The 18,254-nt window shown below is 38.5% G+C and overlaps 1 protein-coding gene and 18 non-coding genes across 22 annotated transcripts in view; all 19 read left to right on the top strand.

Annotated features, from left to right (window-relative positions):
* LOC139464825 (insulin-like growth factor 2 mRNA-binding protein 2) overlaps positions 1-18,254 on the top strand; it is a 76,403-nt gene that overhangs the window by 54,302 nt on the left and 3,847 nt on the right. For 3 of the 4 annotated variants that reach the window (XM_071246346.1, XM_071246345.1, XM_071246348.1), the window contains 5 exons: positions 797-953; positions 2,208-2,300; positions 3,685-3,894; positions 16,516-16,632; positions 17,727-17,855. In XM_071246346.1, the coding sequence (XP_071102447.1) occupies positions 797-953; positions 2,208-2,300; positions 3,685-3,894; positions 16,516-16,632; positions 17,727-17,855 (706 nt within the window). The remainder of the gene's footprint in view (positions 1-796; positions 954-2,207; positions 2,301-3,684; positions 3,895-16,515; positions 16,633-17,726; positions 17,856-18,254) is intronic. The other variant, XM_071246347.1, reaches the window with a different exon arrangement.
* LOC139465184 (small nucleolar RNA SNORD31) lies at positions 4,971-5,042 on the top strand. The gene has a single exon (XR_011653145.1). It is a non-coding gene; the product is annotated as a small nucleolar RNA SNORD31 (small nucleolar RNA).
* On the top strand, positions 5,550-5,622 carry LOC139465197 (small nucleolar RNA SNORD31). Its single transcript, XR_011653157.1, has one exon. It is a non-coding gene; the product is annotated as a small nucleolar RNA SNORD31 (small nucleolar RNA).
* On the top strand, positions 6,065-6,137 carry LOC139465196 (small nucleolar RNA SNORD31). The gene has a single exon (XR_011653156.1). It is a non-coding gene; the product is annotated as a small nucleolar RNA SNORD31 (small nucleolar RNA).
* Positions 6,863-6,935, top strand: LOC139465194 (small nucleolar RNA SNORD31). The gene has a single exon (XR_011653154.1). It is a non-coding gene; the product is annotated as a small nucleolar RNA SNORD31 (small nucleolar RNA).
* LOC139465191 (small nucleolar RNA SNORD31) lies at positions 7,374-7,447 on the top strand. The gene has a single exon (XR_011653151.1). It is a non-coding gene; the product is annotated as a small nucleolar RNA SNORD31 (small nucleolar RNA).
* On the top strand, positions 8,011-8,084 carry LOC139465203 (small nucleolar RNA SNORD31). Its single transcript, XR_011653162.1, has one exon. It is a non-coding gene; the product is annotated as a small nucleolar RNA SNORD31 (small nucleolar RNA).
* On the top strand, positions 8,424-8,496 carry LOC139465190 (small nucleolar RNA SNORD31). The gene has a single exon (XR_011653150.1). It is a non-coding gene; the product is annotated as a small nucleolar RNA SNORD31 (small nucleolar RNA).
* On the top strand, positions 9,405-9,477 carry LOC139465189 (small nucleolar RNA SNORD31). The gene has a single exon (XR_011653149.1). It is a non-coding gene; the product is annotated as a small nucleolar RNA SNORD31 (small nucleolar RNA).
* On the top strand, positions 9,920-9,992 carry LOC139465195 (small nucleolar RNA SNORD31). Its single transcript, XR_011653155.1, has one exon. It is a non-coding gene; the product is annotated as a small nucleolar RNA SNORD31 (small nucleolar RNA).
* LOC139465183 (small nucleolar RNA SNORD31) lies at positions 10,544-10,617 on the top strand. The gene has a single exon (XR_011653144.1). It is a non-coding gene; the product is annotated as a small nucleolar RNA SNORD31 (small nucleolar RNA).
* On the top strand, positions 10,917-10,989 carry LOC139465199 (small nucleolar RNA SNORD31). The gene has a single exon (XR_011653159.1). It is a non-coding gene; the product is annotated as a small nucleolar RNA SNORD31 (small nucleolar RNA).
* Positions 12,067-12,139, top strand: LOC139465182 (small nucleolar RNA SNORD31). Its single transcript, XR_011653143.1, has one exon. It is a non-coding gene; the product is annotated as a small nucleolar RNA SNORD31 (small nucleolar RNA).
* LOC139465188 (small nucleolar RNA SNORD31) lies at positions 12,548-12,620 on the top strand. The gene has a single exon (XR_011653148.1). It is a non-coding gene; the product is annotated as a small nucleolar RNA SNORD31 (small nucleolar RNA).
* Positions 13,420-13,492, top strand: LOC139465187 (small nucleolar RNA SNORD31). The gene has a single exon (XR_011653147.1). It is a non-coding gene; the product is annotated as a small nucleolar RNA SNORD31 (small nucleolar RNA).
* Positions 13,940-14,012, top strand: LOC139465198 (small nucleolar RNA SNORD31). The gene has a single exon (XR_011653158.1). It is a non-coding gene; the product is annotated as a small nucleolar RNA SNORD31 (small nucleolar RNA).
* Positions 14,392-14,465, top strand: LOC139465192 (small nucleolar RNA SNORD31). The gene has a single exon (XR_011653152.1). It is a non-coding gene; the product is annotated as a small nucleolar RNA SNORD31 (small nucleolar RNA).
* LOC139465186 (small nucleolar RNA SNORD31) lies at positions 14,811-14,883 on the top strand. The gene has a single exon (XR_011653146.1). It is a non-coding gene; the product is annotated as a small nucleolar RNA SNORD31 (small nucleolar RNA).
* Positions 17,580-17,651, top strand: LOC139465202 (small nucleolar RNA SNORD31). The gene has a single exon (XR_011653161.1). It is a non-coding gene; the product is annotated as a small nucleolar RNA SNORD31 (small nucleolar RNA).

The raw sequence follows: 18,254 nt of genomic DNA, 5'->3' as shown, positions 1-18,254 counted from the left end.
ATTAGTGGTGTTCTTTTATACAGTTTACCCAGTAGTTGTAGTCATTGTGTATTCCTGTTGAGCATGTTGAACCTCTAATATTCAAAAGTGTGTCAGTTGTCGGAGGAAATAAACTTACATGCTCGTCCTAAAAATGTAGTCACAAATCCTGCTATTTATGACCTGTACAATTTTAGTGGTTGGACAATGGTAACAAATCTTTTCTTTTCACAGTAACCATGGTAACATGGAAAGCAATTTCTTTTAACATTTTTTCATTCAATTCGCTTGCTATTTCTTTTGATGAAGGTAAACTTCTGTTTGCTTTTCTTTACTTGCAGTGCCATAACATTCACCCTTGCGCAAATGCATTGCTTAAATTCTTATATTTTGCTTCACAAAATCAGTAATTGATTGGTGAATCTTGTTGTTTTTCTTCTAATTGCACACATCTCATTGAAAACTGTTCCAACTCTTTGCAATCATCTCTCGTTGACTCTTATTAAAATGATCCCACCTGTTTGTAATATTCTTGCTGTCAAGTATCAGGCAAAAGCTTTCAACATCAAGAATATATTATTGTGAGGACATGCTGAAGTATTGAACATTGTATCTTATTAACTCTTTATCTTTCCAAATGTAGCAACGTGAAAAGAATGCTCTATGCATCCAACTTCTAAAGTGTAAATTGCCTTCTACCATATATATGTCAAAGCCTGTTCCTAGCGCTAACCCTTGATTTGCCCTAACATCACCATGGCAACACATGTGCTTGCTTGGATCTGACACAGCCTCTCTTCTCTCTCCTTGTTACCAGTGAGGTTTTGTCTGCCTCCAGTCTAACGGATATGAACAATTACTTCATTGATCGAGTGGTCACCGTCACAGGCAACAGTGACCAGACCGCCAAGGCAGAAGAACTCATCAGTGAGAAGATGAGGAACTGCATGAACCAAGATGCTCAAAACTATGGGGTTTGTATTCCTGGGACATAATCTGTTCTAGCAGTCTCTTGGGGTAGCTTGGTGATCTGGTATGCACGGTTTAAGATCGGTTCATTCTAGGAACCAGACTGATTGTCAAACAAATATATATTGGTGGGCCGCGATATTTTTCTTCCAGATACAAGTATCGATCAGTCGCACACTAAGTAAAAAATATTGATTCACACTTTAAATGCATGTCATTGTATTCCAATTGCGTAGATCAATGCTTGTGATGGCAATCACTGGATTGTATGGTCCAGACTCGATTATTTTACAGACCACACTCATATAGATGGAATTTTGGTGAATTTGGCTTTAAACAACAAACAGACAAAAACATTTACAATGTTCTTAAACAACCATGATAGGCTGAATGTAGGGTTAAACAACAACAAACAAGCCACTTTAATGGCTGTTACACCGAACACTCATTAGTAGTGAAAATTAGTATTGAAAAAGAAAAGAATTTCATCCATTGCATCATACTCGACACTGCCAACTGTAAATCGTCAGTGTGCCAGGTATTTGACTATCATGTCTATGAAAAAGATGGCTTACACACCACAGATAAGAGCACATACAAGTATCGTGATATGTATTGGATCGTGAACAAGGTATCGTGAACAAGGTATCGTGATACGTATCAGATCACATAGTTGGTGTCCCATCCTTACAAATATACTAAGGATCTTTTTTTGTCAATTTTAGTGAATAGGACATTTGCAAAAATCGTGGAAATATCCTAATGGCTTTTGGCGCAAACAATATCACTGATGTGATGCAATTAACATTGCTTGCTGGTGACTATGCTTGTTGTGAGAGGTGACGAACGGGATCGTATCTCATCCCAGTTGCGTAGATTGATGTTCATGATGTCAATCCCTGTTTTTTCTGGTCCATTCTCTATTATTTACAAGCCGCCATCATGGAATATTGCTGAGTGTGGCGTTAAGCAACAATAACAATAAGCAACCCATGCTTGTCCTAAGAAGCGACTTATGTGATCGAGTGGTCAGGCTTGCTGACTTGGTTGATGCATGTCATCGATTCCAATCGCGTGGATTGATGCTCATGATAGCAATCACGGGATTATCTGGTCCAGGCTTGATTATTTACAAACCGCCGTCATATAACTGGAATATTGCTGAGTGCGGCGTTAACCAACTAACCAACCAAGACTGAAGAAAAAGAAAACCTGTTCACTTGTTATCATTCTAGTAATGTTATGCTTTACATTCACAGCAGCAGATGATGTTTGGAATGCCCCCACCTAATGTACCAATGATGCAAAATATGAACAGTTATCAGGGAATGAGGACGCCATACCCAATGATGGTAATACCTGCACACAAGACTCTTTCTATTCCCGCTAAACATGACGCCTTCATGGTCTCGTGGTAGTGTCCGCCAGCCCGGTTCAGTCCCCGGCCAAGTCATACCAAAAGACGTTAAAAGATGGTACTTGTTGTTACCCTGACTGGCGCTAGGCATTAAGGTGCTCGTATACTGTGTATTCATGTTAAACTGCACTGTAACATCAGCATCAGTCCGTACTCGTACAACCACACACATGCACGTCGCTATATCAGTGCAATAATCTTGGACGCGACGTTTAACCCCATTTCACCTCACCTCCTGCTAAACATGACTATTCTATCCTTAACTTTGGCAGTGTGTGTATTGTCTATATGCCAAAATAAACAACCTTCATGTTGTGGCTAGCCAAATTTACCATATTGGACATAATAAGTGCCCTGCTCTAATAAGCGCCCTCGGCGATATTTGCTACTATATTGGCTAGTGAACAATCCCAATTATCACCCCTTTCCGATTGATCTATGTACACAAGACTTATTTATTCGCACTCGTGTGTTATATGCACCCTTAATAATGGGCAATTAAATTCTGGAAAAATATATGTCGTACCCAAACATTTCAGGCTGTCAGCATAAACCTCGAAATTTATCTTTCAACTCTGTATTTTTCACCAAATTAATATTCTAATAAGAGCCCCCTATTTCTAATTTTGAGAGCGCCCTGGGTGCCCATTGCGTCGAATACGGTATTGTGAATTGTACCTCCATTTTGTCTTATTATTAATTCCCTAGAGACATTTGCTACCAGTTCATTATTGTCAGATTACATTTGGTCCTCAGCATTATGTTGCTCATTAAAGATTTGACTGATATTGATCTGATGATCAGACTCTGCGACTTGGTCGATTGCATGTCATCATGTCCTGACAATGCTTGACAGTGCTCATAATATCAACCACTGGTTCATCTGGTCCAGACTTGATTATCAACAGACCGCTGTCATATAGCTGGATTATTGCTGAGTGTGGCGTAAAACAACCAACTAGCCAATTCAAAGATGAAGCGACTTCATTTTCTTAAAGTGACCATTCATTATTAATTCATGTTGACACGTTAATGAATTCAGTTGACATGGGCACCCAGTAGAGATTCCGGGTAACAATAGGTCCCTAGCAACCGGTGTTTGTAGTAAGAGGCAACCAAATGGAACGGATGGTTGATGTTCACGATTTGGTAAATTGTGTGTTACCAAACCCAGACTGCTTGTATTTTTGCTTTCAATACTGGATCAATTATCTACATGCAGCCCTAAAAAAGGTGGAATATTTGCTGCATTGAACAACCAACAGGAGACATTTGCTTCTTGACGCGAGGGTTTATGATTGTATCTTTCCAACCAACAGGGTAACATGTACCCAGGCCTGTTTGGGGGGCCAGGTCAGCCGATGCAGCAGCAGCAGCAGCAACAGCAACAACAACAGCAGCAGCAACAGCCACAGCAACAGATGGAAGTTATCTACCTCTACATCCCAGAGAGCACTGTTGGGGCAGTCATTGGCAGCAAGGGATCCAACATCAAAAATATCATGAGATTGTCAAACGCAAGAATCAAGGTTAGTTTGGAATATGTAGAAGGGGTAGTAGTGTGACCCCAGTATTGAGCTGACTTGCCATCATATAACTCGGAACCATTCCAAAGTGTAGTTAGACTGCCTCCTTAGAGCTTCTGCCTGGACAGTGGAAGGTGGGGGGTTTGATCCCATGGCTGCGTCATACCAAAAGACGTTAAAATGGTACTTGTTGTTACCGTGCCTGGTGCTTGGCATTAAGGGGCTAAAACAAAGACGCTCCTGAGTGGGGTATTCATGATAAATGCATAATGGTATCTCAGTAGGCAAGCACTATAAAATCGGCATTAATACGGACTAGTACAATCAGATGTACACATATGTTGCTATGTAAGTGCAATCATCTTTAACGCGACATTGAACCCCTTTTCCCCTCACCCAAAGTAGTGTTAGCTAAACTTGAACTCTCCCACTCATAAATCATGTTGAAGCTTGGACCATGTGTTTAAACACTGGCATTGCATAGAAAACATATGTTATTGCTGAATTGATCTTACAAAGGTGGGGGGCAGTTGGGTAGCCTAGTGGTTAAAGCGTTTGCACGCCACGCTGAAGACCCGGGTTCGATTCCCGACATGGGTACAATGTGTGAAGCCCATTTCTGGTGTCCCCCTCGGTGATATTGCTGGAATATTGCTAAAAGCGGCGTAAAAACAATATTCACTCACTCACTCACTCACTCACTCACTCACTCACTCACTCACTCACAAAGATGGGGCTGGTCAGTGAGGATTGAAGTTATGGAATTATTGAGTGCCTTATATAATTCTTAGTTAAATGTGTCCCTAAACAACCAGGTTACATCCGTGCGGGGATTCCGGGTCCCCAACATCCCATGCTAGTCGGTTTTTATATGTATCAGTGGTCAGGCTCGATGACTTGGTTAATTGCTAGCATATTGTTAAAAACAGCACAAATCCAAACTCACTCCAGTCAAACTTGCCACTAGCCACAGTGATAATTGTCAGTGCTGCAATATCTTGTTTTGATGGACATATCTGATATGTTCATTAGACTGTGATGAAATTTCATTGTTTTTTACTTAAATATCGATATTGTTACTGTCAAATGATGAGCTAAAGTTTACCGCCCCAGTCTGAAATGTAATGACTGATTGGTTTATATCTGAATGACAGTTCTGTTGTTAATTCAAATCTTTGACCTGTTGTTTGACTTGTACACTCTATTGTTCTGAAGTGCAAATGAAAATATTAAACTGCAAAGAGACCTTTTTGTAGGGTTTGTTATTCATTGTTGAGGACCTAGATTCATCAGGTTTATATTTGGAATATTTCATAAATCAGAAAATGATGAAGACATCATGGAGATAGTTAAAGTCACTGATATGAAAATAGTGTTCTCTTTGTCCAATCATGTTGATTTGCCTTAATATCGTATTGGAGCTATGGGCTTTTGGATACTTTGATACTTCAATATACTCCTAGTGGCAACAATTGAGATTATTTTTTATTCATTACTTTAAAGTTTCTTTGATTGCAGTTTAGTCAAGCTAAGCAAGCTAGTATGTAAGGCTTTCTGTGAAATAAGTTAATTGCTCAAGTTAATGCTTACGTATTAGCCTGAATAAGAAGGAGAATGTTTGAGAGATCAGTTGTTGTTTTCCAGAATATGTTACCAACTGTCACATGATGAGCTAAAGTTTACCGCCCCAGTCTGATGTGTAATGACTGATTGGTTTATATCTGAATGACAGTAAATTCCGTTCTGAAGACATTGTTAAGAACTTTGTGAGTGCTTAATATTCTGAGGTGTAGATACAATTTTAAACAAGTTGAAATGCAAAGAGGATTTTTCTGTTGACTTATTATTCATTGATGACACATGTGATATCTCCTGTTGGATCTTGGAATATTTCAAAATAATGTTTAGTCTATTACTGTTTTGTTGACATTGTTGATGTTAAACTGTTATTTATCCTAAAATCTTTTTGGAGCTCTCAACCGACTGGTGACGTGTTACTGCCGAGACTATATCAAATGAAATCCCATACTTTAATATAGACTGTCAATGGTTTTACAAATAAGACATTAATGTAATATTTAGGAAACTTAGTTTTATATCTTTCACTCTTGCAACAGTGGTGTATATGAACTTTTGGGGAAATGAAAGCTATTTGACGTGTGTTGATGTCAACTGTCACATGATGAGCTAAAGTTTACCGCCCCAGTCTGATGTGTAATGACTGATTGGTTTATATCTGAATGACAGTTCTTGATTCAAATAGTAAAGCTGTGTTGTGACTAACTTGTTATTCTGAGGCAAATGTTGAACTGTGATTATAACATTTTAGTGGGATAATTGACACAAACCTTGTATTAATAAAGTAGACCATTTATGCCAGTACTTAAACAATTGTGATTATTTTAGAATTATTACTCTGAATTGCAGTGTGGTCAAGTTGAACAAGATGATATTAAGGCTTGTGTGAACTGTATTTGTCAAGTTGACATGTATCAGAAGGAAATTGTCAACTGTCACGTGATGAGCTAAAGTTTACCTCCCCAGTCTGATATGTAGCCTGCAACCTCGGGAATATTGCGGTACTTGTCATGTACGCTGAACGAAACAAAATGCACTCACTAACCTTTATGATTATTTGTGTTCTCTATATCAGATGTCATTTATTTGATCTAACAGTGCATATTTTACTAATAAAAGTTCATTAGTTACATTAGTAGCTCCGAGTAAAAGCCGGGCCTCGAGCTCAGTTTGACAAGGGAGAGAACTCCATCGTATCGCGCTACAGATAAAAGTTGTGTATGGAGGTCCGAATTGGACAAAAAGAGAACATACTTCTACCAACCACTTAGTATGATCATGCCAGACATCAGTGATTCGTCCAGACATGTTTTTTTGACTGATTTTTGCAACAGAAAGCTGCACTTATCATAATATATATGGCCTTCTTTGGAAATTTACAATTGATATCAACTGTCACATGATGAGCTAAAGTTTACCGCCCCAGTCTGATATGTAATGACTGATTGGTTTATGTCTGAATGACAGTAAGTTCAAATCTAAAAACATTGAAATCATTGATGTTAAGGGCTTTGTAGGGGCTTCATGTTCTGTGGATGATCAGATTAAAGTGCAGAGAGTACTTTATAGGGGGATTATTCTTCATTGATGATGGTAAACTACACCTGCTTCAAAATTACTTTGTTAGTGTATTGATGATATGGTTGATGATAAACTGTTATATCACCTAAATCTGTTAGCTCTCAACCCACTGGTGTGACGTCTTACTGCTGAGACTCTTGCCCAGACCTTAGGCTTTATATAGACTTACAATAGTTGTGCTAATGAAATGATAATGTCAATTTTTAGTTAATTTTTTTTTTTCTTTCTCTGAATGGCTATGCTGTCTGACTGTTACTCTTGTAACACAAAGCTGTATGTGGCCTTCTTGCGAAATGAAAGCTATTTGATGTGTGTTGATGTAGACTGTCAATGATGAGCTAAAGTTTACCGCCCCAGTCTGATATGTAATGACTGATTGGTTTATGTCTGAATGACAGTTCTTTCTTCATAAGGTTGAGCTGTGTTGTGATAAACTTGTTCTGGGTGCCGTTCTACATTGTGATCGCAACTCCCATATTTTAACCTAGACTTACAACAGTCATAGTGCTAAGGTTGTTTTGTATGACAACACATTGAGGCATAGGGGAAAAGGTTATACTGCGAGGATAGATTTTTGGTGGGTTTGTTATACATAGATAACTGACAAACATAACATGAGCTGTTTCACTTTTGGAATATTTCACAATTGACACTGAAATGGTGCATTTTTTAGCATAGTTTACATTGGTAGTCTTAGAATGTTGATTCAGCTTTAAATATATTTTTGCCTTGGATGAACTTCACAAAGTACCCTCAAGTTTATGCTGATGCTGTTGTTCATGTGATTACATCAGTACTTAAACCTTTACAAAAAGTACTTGTAGCACAGACCGTACTAACAGATAATCCTAGTTTTAGGATAGTATTGATCGTTCTGTGAAGTGCAGTGCAGTCGCTCAACATAGTTTTGGGGAAAATAGTATCAACAGCTTCAGACCTGCATTGGGACTGAGGTGTTCATTGTCACATGATGAGCTAAAGTTTACCGCCCCAGTCTGATATGTAATGACTGATTGGTTTATATCTGATGACTGTTCTGTTTTTCTTGATTGGAATTCAAATGTGTGACTGTTGGTGTTAAAACGTTGCTCTTGTCAGGTTCTTAAACCGCTGATACCATTTAGAGGGTCAGGTTATTCATTAACAGATTTGAAAATAGTGTTTTCTTTGTTAATTTGCCTTGAGATTAATGCAGCTATGGGCCTACTTTAGAGTAGTTTTAAAATAGACTATTAGTAGCATTACTTCAACAGTTGTTGCTATTTTAGAGTGAATTCTTTGATTACACTGTGGTGTAGATAAACAAGCTGGTCTCTCTGGCTTGTGTTAAATGTATTTGTCAAGTTGACCTGTATCAGAAAGAAATTGTCGACTGTCACATGATGAGCTAAAGTTTACCGCCCCAGTCTGATATGTAATGACTGATTGGTTTATATCTGAATGACAGTTAATTCAGTTCTGAAGACATTGTTGTTAAGGTCTTTGTCAGTTCTTAATGTTAGGAGGCATAGATGAAAATATTAAAATGCAAAGAATTGTTATTGGGTTTATTATTCATTGATGATAGATGTAAGTTCAGCTGTTTCTATTTGGAATATTTCAAAAGCATGATGTTATTTCACCTTAAATATTTTTAGAGCTCTTGGCAATGATATCTTACGTCTGAGACTTGCAAATCATATCCTTTTCAACATGGATTTACAATTGTTGTACTAACAAGACATTCATGGCATATGTATGAGAACTTAGTTTTATATCTGCAGCTGAAATGCTGTGCAACACAGAGCTGTATATGGCCTTCTTGCGAAATGAAAGCTATTTGATGTGGGGCGGTTGTGTAGCCTAGTGGTTAAAGTGTTTGCTCGTCGCGCTGAAGACCCGGGTTCGATACCCGACATGGGCACAATGTGTGAAGCCCATTTCTGGTGTCCTCCGCCAGGATATTGCTGGAATATTGCTAAAAGTGGCGTAAAATCGTACTCACTCACTCACTATTTGATGTGTGTTGATGTCAACTGTCACATGATGAGCTAAAGTTTACCGCCCCAGTCTGATGTGTAATGACTTATTGGTTTATGTCTGAATGACAGTTCTTGATTCAAATAGTAAAGCTGTGTTGTGACTAACTTGTTATTCTGAGGCAAATGTTGAACTGTGATTATAACATTTTAGTGGGATAATTGACACAAACCTTGTATTAATAAAGTAGACCATTAATGCAAGTACTTAAACAATTGTGATTATTTTAGAATTATTACTCTGAATTGCAGTGTGGTCAAGTTGAACAAGATGATATTAAGGCTTGTGTGAACTGTATTTGTCAAGTTGACATGTATCAGAAGGAAATTGTCAACTGTCACATGATGAGCTAAAGTTTACCGCCCCAGTCTGATATGTAATGACTGATTGGTTTATATCTGAATGACAGTAAATTCCGTTCTGAAGACATTGTTAAGAACTTTGTGAGTGCTTAATATTCTGAGGTGTAGATACAATATTAAACAAGTTGAAATGCAAAGAGGATTTTTCTGTGGATTTATTATTCATTGATGACACATGTGATATCTCCTGTTGGATCTTGGAATATTTCAAAATAATGTTAAGTCTATTAGTGTTTTGTTGACATTGTTGATGTTAAACTGTTATTTCACCTAAAATCTTTTTGGAGCTCTCAACCGACTGGTGATGTGTTACTGCCGAGACTATATCAAATGAAATCCTATACTTTAACATAGACTGTCAATGGTTTTACAAATAAGACATTAATGTAATATTTAGGAAACTTAGTTTTATATCTTTCACTCTTGCAACAGTGGTGTATATGAACTTTTGGGGAAATGAAAGCTATTTGATGTGAGTTGATGTCAACTGTCACATGATGAGCTAAAGTTTACCGCCCCAGTCTGATGTGTAATGACTGATTGGTTTATATCTGAATGACAGTAAATTCAGTTCTGAAGACATAGACTTTTGTAAGTTTATCAGACATGTGGATGTACAGATTGAAATGCAAAGAGAACTTTTTGTGGGGTTTATTATTCATTGACAATGGATATAATTTTAGCTGTTTAATTTTGGAATATTTCAAAATAATGATATTAGTATGAACACTTACTGCCATTTAGAAAGTGGTCAAATGTAACCAATGTTGTATTTGGGATAAGACTTTCTTACTGTAAAGTACAGATTTTCATACTTTTTATGGTAATGGTGATTTGTTGACATTGTTGGTGTTCATCTGTTATTTCCCCTAATCTTTCTGGAGCTCTGGGCACACTAGCAATGATGTTTTACGGCTGAGACTTTTCAAATACCATAGTTTACCGTACTACAAGAGTTGTTCTAATAAAACCGGGTCAATTTTTAGGGACTCGGTCGTTAATCTAATAAAGATTTTACTAAACTGCAGTGATGTCATGTTGCTACTCTTGCAACACAGAGCTGTATATGGCCTTCTTGTGAAATGAAAGGTATTTGATGTGTGTTGATGTAGACTGTCAATGATGAGCTAAAGTTTACCGCCCCAGTCTGATAAGTAATGACTGATTGGTTTATATCTGAAGAACAGTTCTTACTTCGTGTGGTTGAGCAGTGATTAACTTTTTATTCTAAGGCATGGTTGAAAATGTCGAACTGTGATTATGACATTTTGGTGGGTTTGTTGTTCATAGATAACGGACACAAACCTTATGTTAATAAAGTAGACCCACCATTAATGACCATTAATAACAAAAGGGATTATTTTAGAATAATTTCTTCAAAACGTGTCTTTGAATTGCAGTGTGGTCAAGTTAAACAAGCTGGTTTTTAAGGCTTTTGTGAAATGTATTTGTCAAGTTGACCTGTATCAGAAGGAAATTGTCGACTGTCACATGATGAGCTAAAGTTTACCGCCCCAGTTTGATATGTAATGACTGATTGGTTTATATCTGAATGACAGTTCTTGATGTTTGACATGTTACGGACTGACACTGTTGCACAACACCGTAATGTTTCTATAAAGTCACATGTATTGTGATTGAACTGAAAACATAAGCTTTTGGAATGAATGTTATTTCTGGAAGGAAACTAGCTGTCATTGTTGTAAAAACAATGCCAGGCCTAAAAGTGAAATTTGGTCATTTTATTTTGGAAGGAATTCTTTGTAGCACTTATTTCCATGATCTACTGTGTTATATGCTTAATTTATATACATCCATTCCTTGCACCTATTGTGGGGGCACGGGTGGCCATGGGTGGCCCAGTCGTCTAAGGCGCCGTGATTCGCTGTGCAGAGTTGCGTCCCTTGGGCACGCCAGAAACCTATGATTGTGGGTTTGAATCCCGGTTTGCCCCGATTATGTTTCTAGGTTTGTCAGCACCATACCCGTGCTTGTGGGTTTCACCGAAGTGGTAAACGTCTGAGACCTGCATCACTTCGGGCTTTCCTCCCACATTAAGCTGACTCGCCGCGATATAACTGGAATACTGTTAAAAGCGGCGTTAAACCCAGTTCACTCACTCCTTGCACCTATTGAAATGTGTATCATGTGAGGAGTCGGACTTGGGCAGCATCAGTAAGACGTCCTCCCATGAAAAGATTTTTTCCTCCTTTAAGACAAGGTGGAAATTGTGATATCTCATGACCAGCAGTGATAGAAACTGGCACTAGTGCTATTGTCCTTGCCAAACTGCCCAGTAGTTCAGGCATCATGAGGATTAGTAAATGCTTGTCAATTTACAGGCATTTGCTATATGTTACCATTATAAGGAGTAGTAGACTGAAAACCCATGAAGATCCGGGTTAGAATAGGTCTTCAGCAACCCATGCTTGTCGTAAGAGGCGACTAATGGGATTGGGTAGTCAGACTCGCCGACTTGGTTGATGCATGTCATCATACCCAAATTGCTTAGATCAATGCTCATTATGTCAATCACTCGATTGTCTGGTCCATATTAACAGACCGCCGTCAAATAGTTTGAATATTGTTGGGTGAGGTGTTAAAACAACATATTAGTGGACTAAACATGTTATCATGTCACATGATGAGCTAAAGTTTACCGCCCCAGTCTGATATGTCATGACTGATTGGTTTATATCTGAATGACAGTTCTTTCTCTTTCTTGAGGGGCGGTCGGGTAGCCTGGTGGTTAAAGCGTTCGCTCATCACGCCAAAGACCCGGGTTTGATTCCCGACATGGTTACAATGTGTGAAGCCCATTTCTGGCGTCCCCCTCCGTGATATTGCTGGAATATTGCTAAAAGCGGCTTAAAACCATACTCACTCACTCACTCACTCTTTTTCTTGATCTAAATTCAGATGTTTGAGCTGAATTGTTAAGTACTTCTTTTTTATTATCTTATGATGACTGTTTCAGGGATTTGAAAATAGTGTTTTCTTTGTTCTGAAATGTAAATTTGTGTTAATGCAGCTGTGGGCTTTGAGATACTAAGGTTCTGTCAATTAGACTATTAGTGGCAGTACTTAAACAGTTGTGGTTATTTTAGAGTAATTACTGTCACATGATGAGCTAAAGTTTACCGCCCCAGTCTGATATGTAATGACTGATTGGTTTATATCTGAATGACAGTTAATTCAGTTCCAAAAACGTGAAGACTTTCGTAAGTGTTGATGAACAGACTGAAATGCAATGAGAACTCCTATGGGCTTTATTATTCATTGTTGATGGTTGTAAATTCAGCTGTTTAATTTTAGAATATTTCATGTTTATGATCAGTGTTCTGTTGACATGGTTGATGTTAAACTATTATTTCACCTTAATCTGTTTGAAGCTCTCTAACCACTGGTATGACAGTGTAACTGTTGAGACCATTGCAAGTCCCATACTTTAACATTCTTGCAGAAGTTGTTGTACTGAGATGTTAATGTCCAAAGTTAGGGAAATTAGTAGTGGTTGGACGATACACCGATGCAACGCAAGTTTTTACTTCTCAATACAAGTATCGATCACTATTGCACATTAAGTAAAAAGTATCGATTCTTACCTTAAATGTATTCTGTAATAAATGTTACACTGAACACTAATTACTCGTGAACAAGAGTAATGGAAACGTTAAATATTTTCATGGAATGGCCATATTTGACACTGCCAACTGTAAATTGTCGGCGTGCCAGGTATTTGGCCATCCTGTCTATGAAAAAGATGACTTACGTACCACAGAGACGAGCACATTCAAGAATCGTGATACGTATCGGATCGTGAGCAAGGTATCGTGATACATATCGGATGGCACAGTTGGTGTATCGTCCCAGCCCTAGATAATAGTATTTTTGACTGATTTTCAGTCATACTGCTGGTCTTGCAACACAAAGCTGCACATATCATGATATATATGGCCTTCTTTAGAAATTTACAATTGATATCAACTGTCACATGATGAGCTAAAGTTTACCGCCCCAGTCTGATATGTAATGACTGATTGGTTTATATCTGAATGACAGTAAGTTCAAATCTAAAAACATTGAAAACATTGATGTTAAGGGCTTTGTAGGGGCTTAATGTTCTGCGGTGTGGATGATCAGATTCAAGTGCAGAGAGTACTTTATAGGGGGCGTATTCTTCATTGATGATGGTAAACTTCACCTGCTTCAAAATTACTTTGATAGTGTATTGATGACATGTTTGATGATAAACTGTTATATCACCTTAATCTGTTAGCTCTCAACACACCGGTGTGACGTCTTACTGCTGAGACTCTTGCCTAGACCTTAGGCTTTATATAGACTTACAATAGTTATGCTAATGAAATGATAATGTCAATTTTTAGTTAAGTTTTTTTTTTTTCTTTCTCTGAATGGCTATGTTGTCTGACTGTTACTCTTGTAACACAGAGCTGTATGTGGCCTTCTTGTGAAATGAAAGCTATTTGATGTGTGTTGATGTCTACTGTCACATGATGAGCTAAAGTTTACCGCCCCAGTCTGATATGTAATGACTGATTGGTTTATATCTGAAGGACAGTTCTTACCTTGTGCGGTTCAGCAGTGATTAACTTGTTATTCTAAGGTATGGTTGAAAATGTCGAACTGTGATTATAACATTTTAGTGGGATAATTGACACAAACCTTGTATTAATAAAGTAGTCCATTAATGCCAGTACTTAAACAATTGTGATTATTTTAGAATTATTACTCTGAATTGCAGTGTGGTCAAGTTGAAAAAGCTGATATTAAGGCTTTTGTGAAATCTATTTGTCAACATTTTTTGCATAGTTTGCATTGGTAGTCTTAGGTTTAGGATAGTATTCATCGTTCTGTGAAGTGCAATGCAGTCGCTCAACATAGTTTTGGGGAAAATAGTATCAAAAGCTTCAGACCTGCATTGGGACTGAGGTGTTCATTGTCACATGATGAGCTAAAATTTACCGCCCCAGTCTGAAGTTTAATGACTGATTGGTTTATGTCTGATGACAGTTTTGTTTTTCTTGATTGGAATTCAAATGTGTGAGGTGTAGTGTTAAAACATTGCTCTTGTCAGGTTCTTACTTCTGTGTTGAACCACTGATACCTTTTAGAGGGTCAGGTTATTCATTAACCGATTTGAAAATAGTGTTTTCTTTGTTAATTTGCCTTGACATTAATGCAGCTATGGGCCTACTTTAGAGTAGTTTTAGACTATTAGTAGCATTACTTCAACAGTTGTTGCTATTTTAGAGTGAATTCTTTGATTACACTGTGGTGTAGTTAATCAAGCTGGTCTCTCTGGCTTGTGTTAAATGTATTTGTCAAGTTGACCTGTATCAGAAGGAAATTGTCGACTGTCACATGATGAGCTAAAGTTTACCGCCCCAGTCTGATATGTAATGACTGATTGGTTTATATCTGAATGACAGTTCTTGATGTTTAACACTGACACAAGAATCGGTGACAATGTAGATGAAGATATTGAAAGTAATTAACTTGAAAACTAATTCTTCTTTAACTTAGTTGTGGGGGCACGGGTGGCCCAGTCGTCTAAGGCGCCGCGATTCGCTGTGCAGAGTTGCGTCCCTTGGGCACGCCAGAAACCTATGATTGTGGGTTCGAATCCCGGTTCGCCCCGATTATGTTTCTAGGTTTGTCAGCACCATACCCGTGCTTGTGGGTTTCACCGAAGTGGCAAACGTCTTAGACCTGCATCACTTCGGGCTTTCCTCCCACATTAAGCTGACACGCCGTGATATAACTGGAATACTGTTAAAAGCGGCGTTAAACCCAACTCACTCACTCACTCACTAAACTTAGTTGTATGTTTCTTACTACTTCCTAAGTATCCAAATGCTATTATTAGACTTGAAAGTGATGCCTAAGATTGTTTGCCACCTGTTTAGGATTACCACAATCCCCTGACATCCGTGTGGAAATTTCAGAAATCTCATTTTTCACTGTCAACTGCAATATAAAACATTGATGCAAGAATGCCCAAGATTTGTTTTTTCATGTTATATGTTTAAAGCACATAACTTGAGTTACCTCTTGTGGTCATAGAACAGCTGGGGCGGTCGGGTAGCCTAGTGGTTAAAGCGTTCGCTTGCCACGCCGAAGACCAGGGTTCGATTCCCGACATGGGTACAATGTGTGAATCCAATTTCTGGTGTCCCCCGCCGTGACATTGCTGGAATATTGCTAAAAGCGGCAGAAATCTATTCTCGCTCGCTCGCTCACTCACTCACTCACTCACTCACTCACTCCTGGAACAGCTCATGGTCCACTCAACCTGATGCATGGAAAGATTATTACATCCACAGATGCAATTGTATGCAAGCTGAATAGCTGTTCAGTCAATTTTGAGTTAGAGCCCCGTGGGGATTGTGGGTGGAATAGGTCCCCAGCAACCTTTGTTGGTCATAAGAGTGACAAAATGGAACGGGTAGTCAGGCTCGGTGATTTGGTTGATTGTGTGTCATGGTTCTTCGACAGTGTGAATATCTCTCTGGTCCAGATTTGAACACTAACAAGACACCGACATATAGCTGGAATATTACGTTAAACAAGTATAAAAAAAGGACCCCTAACCAATTGAGACTCATGTGTAGAGGCTGGAATACTTGAAAGCAGTATGAAACCTGCGAGTGTAATAATTTCTTTATTACACATTATTTCTTCATCCATTTGAACTCTCCTTTAAAGAAATGCACTGATCATGACCACTGTGTTAGAAAACCACAATTGTCAAATTTCAACAATCTTCAACTGTAATGTCATTTCTAGAGTGGCGTCATTCTGACTAATAACATTCATATGACGCCAATAATGCTGTCCAGATCACGTAATCTGGTGCGTGTGAAGTGATATTTACACTGATAAACATACAATTTTATTAACTCAGTTATTTCTAACCCGATAGGTAATAACTATTGTTCTGGTATGTTTGGTTCTCACAAACTGTACTGATTGGTAGATATCTGATGCTTGAAGTGATACGTCTATTTCATCATTTTTCATTGTTTTTCCCCTGTCACTCTGTATTTGACTTTTGTTTCAGATCATGCAGGCTCCAAAGAATGAGACGAATGGTCAGGATGGACCAGTCCAAATGCCGGCACCACGATTAAATGAACGCAAAGTAATCATTACAGGGAATCCTGAGTCACAATGGAAGGTGAGCATGTCATGAACGGTGCTTTGTCTTTATGATGTAACCCGTGAAGATCTGGGGTAGAAAAGGTCTTCGGCAACCCATTCTTGACATAAAGGCAACTATGCTTGGTGTAAGAGGTGACTTACAGGATCGGGACTTGGTTGATGCATGTCATTGTATCCCAACTGCATGGATTGTCTGGTCCAGACTAGATTATTTCTCAGACCACCATCATATAGCTGGAATATTGCAGAGTTCGGCGTTAAACAACCTCACAGCCTCACAGATGCATTATATAGGTCTAACCCAAGACTAGTGAATATCTTTAAGGATTAGTAGCTTTTAGGGCTTTACTAACCCCCCTATTACCCGACCCTACCCAGGTACCCACTGTAGGTCTCAGGAAATGTCTCAAAATGTCTGATTGGGAACATTTTTTGCATAGCCCTGGCAAAACATATTTAGATATATGTATTAAACAATCTGGTCATGCATACACTGAAGTTGAATTAAGTTATGTTTATTCAACCATATGAACAATCAGAAGGAATGGGTACATAGTCAGAAAGAAATGCGAACATTAGTAACTTGCAGTGTAACCATAGAGTTCTAGATAATTTTTGTTATTAAACAATATATCACATGACTAACCACGGGTCCGGGTAGTCCTGTGGGGAAACCGGGTCCTACTCAGTACCCACCCGACGCTGGAACCTGAGTTACCCCTCCCAGCCCTAGTAGCTTTCCCCCAAAGTGAAATGTTACATAAACAGATAATCACTTTTATCATAATAGGCTTGTTTCTTGAAATCACTGGATAGTCTGGTCCAGACTCGATTATTTACACACCGCCATCATGTAGCTGGTATATCGCTGATTGCGGCTTAAAACAACAAACAAACAAAGTCTGTATAAGCAGATTTTGTACACATTATGTAGTCAGTTCATCCACCTTAGATTTGTACAAAATGTCATGTGATGAGATAAAGTTTACCGCCCCAGTCTGATAAACTGTGACTGATTGGTTTACATCTGAATGACAGTACTGACACAAATCACGAGTTCGCACTGGTCATATTCTCCCACCAAACCTAATGGTGTGTTGAATGTTGCAGGCACAATTCTATATCTTTGAGCGAGTGAGAGCAGAGAACATGGTGAGCATAGAGGAGGTCCATCTCAGGTCAGAAGTGATGGTGCCAAAGTCATCCATCGGAAGAATCATTGGTAAAGGTGGACAAAACGTGAGTAGCTCAATAGTCTAATTATCTTACGCTTCCAACTGTTGCTCAAGATAGATTTCAAGGACGAGTTTGGTTGAATAAGTATGATTTAGGTTGCCGTTTTAAAAAAATGCTTCATTTACAATTACTTATACATATATATATATATATATGTATTTCCCAAAGATGTGCGACCCGTGAAGATGCGGGTTAGAATAGGTCTTGTGCAACCAATGCTTGCCATAAAAGGGGACTATTCTTGTCGTAAGAGGCGACTAACTGAATCGGGTGGTCAGACTCGCTGACTTGGTTGATGCATGTCATCGTATCCCAATTGCGTGGATCGATGCTCATGATATCACTGGCTTGTCTGGTCCAGACTTGATTATTAACAGACCGCTGTCATACAGCTGGAATATT

Source organism: Haliotis cracherodii, unplaced genomic scaffold (assembly GCF_022045235.1).
Source record: "Haliotis cracherodii isolate W230 unplaced genomic scaffold, xgHalCrac1.p SCAF_17, whole genome shotgun sequence".
Lineage (NCBI taxonomy): Eukaryota > Metazoa > Mollusca > Gastropoda > Lepetellida > Haliotidae > Haliotis > Haliotis cracherodii.
This window is presented reverse-complemented; position numbering and strand designations above follow the sequence as displayed.